The 4923-nt window shown below is 32.2% G+C and overlaps 1 protein-coding gene across 1 annotated transcript; it reads left to right on the forward strand.

The window, feature by feature from the left end:
* The first annotated feature begins 318 nt into the window (after positions 1–318).
* Positions 319–3889, forward strand: LOC123255280 (leucine-rich repeat serine/threonine-protein kinase 2-like). Its single transcript, XM_044684111.1, has 3 exons — positions 319–379; positions 2057–2181; positions 3664–3889. The coding sequence occupies exons 1-3, from the start codon at positions 354–356 to the stop codon at positions 3807–3809; spliced, it is 297 nt and encodes a 98-aa protein (XP_044540046.1). The 5' UTR covers positions 319–353; the 3' UTR covers positions 3810–3889.
* The last annotated feature ends 1034 nt before the right edge of the window (positions 3890–4923 follow it).

Raw genomic sequence — 4923 nt, forward strand, 5'->3', positions numbered from 1 at the left:
CTTTGTTTTTAAGACACGGTTTCTGTTTTGGAGAGGTTTGACAGCTTGTTAGGGATCAGAGAAAATTTTGATCTCCATCTGATTTGTCAAGTGACTCAGAAGTCTCTATTTTATAGTAACTGTTAATGATAGACAAATTACAAATCTATAGTACTCTATTTTCCTATTAACTTGTAGCATATGAGGAAATTCTTTTGTAACAGGTTTATGTAAAAATAATTTCTGAAAATAATGTATATTATCTTATAGTTAATATCAGAAAAGCCCTATTGACCAAAGGAATATACTGGAATGTGCTGCAGTTAATGATGAGGCATTTACACTTTCCTGAAGTGGCTGAAAGTGGATGTAGAATGTTAAACCATCTTTTGGAAGGAAGGTAAGGAAGAATTATGGAAATATTGAATGCGATTTGTTTGAGATCGGATAGAATCTTGTTATAAGCAGTTTTTAATAATTAAAAATATAGACAAGCTTTCACATTTAAAGATGAAGACTTTTTTGGATGATCTTATATCTGAAAATTCTGTGGCAACATCTTAGACTTGGAAGGCACTTCAGGGATAGAAAGCACCCTTATTTCTAGAATCTTAGAATTCTTAAAATTTTAACTTTTTTTTATAGGTGCTAGTTTTTCAGGAATAAAAGCTTTAATTTTTTGTAAATAGTACCTACTATATTTCAAACTATTTGTTAAACAATAATGATAGCTAGCATTTATGTAGTTTTTTAAAGTTTGCTATGTACTTTATATGCTATTTTATTTGATATAGTGGTACAATTAGGGGGAAATCTGCCTACTTGTCTCTTTTCTGATCACTTAAATTAGTAACCCACTAGCTGACTACCATTCAAACCCATTAGGAAGGCTCATACATTTTTTGATCTTTCATTCAAGTTACTGAATTTTCTTAATATTGATTAAAATACATACAGAAGAGAGGAAAAAGTTACTGGGATAGGAGTTATTTCCAAATTAGCTGCATGTATACTAACAGCAGAGTAGAAGAAAAATGTAAATATGAAGAGATATTGTATTGTAGTTGCTATAATTGTATAGTCTAATATTAATCAATACTGACACATGAGAAATGGATAAAAGTTAAAAACCCAGATTTTGAGGTGCAACAGTACTTTAAAATTATACATAAAAATGTTCCTGAAATGATGACCAGTCTCATTTATCAGGAATCCATGAGAGACTTCCAAATTCTTTTATAAGCAAGATTAAATTTATACTAACTAATAAAAGGAGTACAGACTGATTTCCTGTAATTTAAGAAAACTTTTTAGTTGTTTACATACAATTCACAAAATTTAGAAATGTTCACGACAAGAATAAATATGTGTACTTTGCTGTTTGGTCATATTTCAAGTATTTATTTTATTTTATTTTATTTTTTAAACCCTTCCCTTCCGTCTTAGAATCAATACTGTGTATTGGTTCTAAGGCAGAAGAGCAATAAGGGCTAGGCAATGGGGGTCAAGTGACTTGCCTAGGGTCACATAGCTGGGAAGTATCTGAGGCCAAATTTGAACCTAGGACCTTGTGTCTCTAGGGCTGTGTGTCAATCCACTGAGCGCCCAGCTTCCCCCTCAAGTATTTTTTTTAATTCATCTTTGGATGTATTATTACATTCCATTTGAAAAAATCTAGATGTAACATGTTACATGTGAGAATTCTATGTAGGAAGAAGACATTAATATTTATTGACTCTAAATCTGTCATGAGACATTATTCAGCTCCAGTCATATGGCATATTGGGCTTTACATAGGGAATAACCGTTTTTTCTGAGAAAGTACAATTTAGTGTATAAAAAACATTAAATAGTAAGATGAGAAATTTGATTGGCTTTGGTAGGTTAACACACTGACCCACATTTAGAGTACTTTTCTAAAAGATTAATTTCAGAATGCTCCAAGGTCCATTGTATGCACTTTTAATTGAATTAAAATCCTGCTTAACATTCTTCTATCATATTGTTGTCTTGAACACATATATATACTAGGTAATATGTTTCTTCTTTATCATTTATTTAAATTCCATATCTTCAGTAACCTTCACCTAGATATAATGGCATCAGTGACATCTCACATAATAGAAGTTATGAAAAATCACAAAACTTCATCAGCAGTGCAGCTGGAGGCACTTCGAGCTATTTTACATATTATTGTCCCAGGTAAGTTATATAGTTGGTTTTGTTTGCCAGGGATAATGCCATGGGAGAAGATAGCCAACTGGACTAATTTCTAACATGTCGTTAAGTATCTAGACATTATGTTGCAAGTAATAAAATATTTTAGTCTGACTTAAACATTGATCTCATATTTCAAAGTTCTAATTTTTGTAGAACCAAACAAAACTCATGCCCCAATATCAACAATAAAAAGGTAGATGAGGTCAAGGATCCTTAGAGGACATTTAAAAAAAGAAATATGCATAAAAGGTGATATGATCAATAAACTTTGATATTAGGAAACTTCTATTGCTGACAACATTGTCATTGTGTGCCACATTTTACAATTTTTTTGGACATTTCTTTTACCTTCAGAGGACTGAAGACTATACAGCTCATGCCAGAGAGTTTATGACTTAAAATCCAGATTGAGTTGTGTGACCCTGGACAAGTCACCTAACCCTTTTTGCCTTGGTTTTCTCATATGTAAAATGAACTGGAGAAGGAAATAGCAAACCACTTTATTGTCTTTCCCAAGAAAATACAAAATGGGCTCATGAAGAGTCAAACACAACTGAAACAACTCAACAACAAATAAAACTAAGACTTTAATTAAATATTTTTGAAATTGTTATTAATAAAATAATTATTGAAAAGGAGAATCATAATCAGTCAGTTTAGAAGATTGAGAACATCATTTTCCATGAAATTTCTTGAGTTTACTCATTATGAAATCGCTTGGATTAAAGTGAGAATTTATTTATAAAGATTTATTCCCCCCACTTTGGGGCTCTCAAAATGCCATCAGTTATCATTTAGTGTGTGTTATCTCTTGTATATCTGACTCCAACTTCTAAATTTTTTACATCATCATTTGCACAATGCAATAATAAAGCCATATGTAGACTATTTTCTCTTTCTATAATTTTATTATAACTCCAACATTTTGTTAGCCTTGTTTCACTAAAATTAAGGTGGTGGTGTTTTCCCCTGCCTGTCATGATCACATTTTACATTCTTTGTCATAATATCTAGTTGTATGCTTTTTATATACCACATCCTCTATCTGACTGTCCCTTGTCTGTCAGACACTCAGGACTGAATTTTCTCTTAATAGTGTAGTTTTGGTTAAAGTTAATTAAGCTTCTTAATCTTAGCCTGCCAGCACACTGAAAACAACAAAAATTATCTTATTTTGTCAGATACTTCTATCTTAATTATTTCTTGTCCTTCATTTGTATTCAGCATATGTATATATACATACATACATACATATATATATATACATACATACATATATATATATATATACACACATATACACTATTCAGTCCAGATTTCTTGCCTCATCATGTAGTATTAGATTATGTAAACTCTTTATGAGTTTTCTTCCATCACAAAGCCCAACAAATAACCTATTGTATGTAGAAGTCTATTAAATTTTAAAAATTTCCCTCAAAAAACTAGTAATTTTTTCCTGTTTAGAATCAAAGAAGGAACCTGAGGAAGATGCTTCATTAAATATAAGTCTTAAAGTCATTAAAAACTCATGCCTCCTGAATGATATTCACAAGCTGGTTCTAGGTGCTTTAAATAAGGTATGTTTAGAAATTCATTTTTCATTTCTATAGTAGCCCAAAGTAAATGTAACTAAAATATTCTTATTTAGGCTCCCTCCAGAACTAAAGATTAATTATATTTTTGTTCTTGTTACTGATATTAATAGCCCAAAGGTTACCAAGTTACAGTTACCAAGACTATTAGACTTTGTTACCTACTGTTTACTCACAATTCTATTTGAGCAACAATCTCCTGAGTTAATAAAGATTTCCATTCAAGTGTTGTGTCTGGTACATTTTATATATAATTTTTATTTTATTAATATTATTAATTTTAAAGAACCCTTTACCTTCTGTTTTAGAGGCAATACTGAGTGGTAAGGACTAGGGCTTGCCCAGGATCACACAGATAGGAAATGTCTGAGGCTAAATTTGAACCTCCCATCTCTAGACCTGGCTCTCAATTCTTTGAGCCATCTAGCTGCCCACTGTGATACTTATTTCTATGATATCAAGTGAATCACTCAATTTCTTTCTTTCTTTTCCTTTATTTAAACCCATATAAAATATGGGCTAAGTGGCTTGCCAATGTCACACAGCTAGAAAGTATCTAAGGCTAGATTTGAGCCCAAGACCACTTGCCTCCAGGTCTGGCTCTCTATCCACTGACCCACCCAGTTGCCCCTGAGTCACTTAATTTCTAGGTGCCATGAGCAACTCCCTAAGATTATAGATTGTCAAATAGTTGCTAATGTCCATTAAGGGAAGTAATTTTCACACTGAAAATTCTTCGTGACCAAAAAAAAAAAATCACAATGTATAATCACGAGTAAAAAAAAGACTGATTTTTCTGCTTAATGTCATTGTGTAAATTTTTTTCCTGGTTCTGCTTACTTCACTCATTATCAATTCATAGCTTCCCCGCCCCCAACCCCCCACCAAAACTGCCTATTTCATAATTTCTTATGGCACAATAACATTGTCACATTCATTTACCACAATTTGTTTAGCCATTTCCCAATGAGGGAGAACCCCCTTAGTTTCTAATTTTTGTTTGCTGGGAAACAATGCTATAAATATTTTTTTTTGCATGAGTGCTTTCTCTCTCTCTCTCTCTCTCTCTCTCTCTCTCTCTCTCTCTCTCTCTCTCTCTCTCTCTCTCACACACACACACACACACACACAC

Source organism: Gracilinanus agilis, unplaced genomic scaffold (genome assembly GCF_016433145.1).
Source record: "Gracilinanus agilis isolate LMUSP501 unplaced genomic scaffold, AgileGrace unplaced_scaffold42438, whole genome shotgun sequence".
Lineage (NCBI taxonomy): Eukaryota > Metazoa > Chordata > Mammalia > Didelphimorphia > Didelphidae > Gracilinanus > Gracilinanus agilis.

Excerpts from the sequence above, each read along its gene's own strand:
- LOC123255280 (XM_044684111.1), top strand. The coding sequence starts at position 354 with ATGTTAAACCATCTTTTGGAAGGAAG. Across the intron at positions 380-2,056 it reads AACCATCTTTTGGAAGGAAG|TAACCTTCACCTAGATATAA; the intron begins GTAAGGAAGAAT and ends CCATATCTTCAG. Across the intron at positions 2,182-3,663 it reads TTTACATATTATTGTCCCAG|AATCAAAGAAGGAACCTGAG; the intron begins GTAAGTTATATA and ends TTTCCTGTTTAG.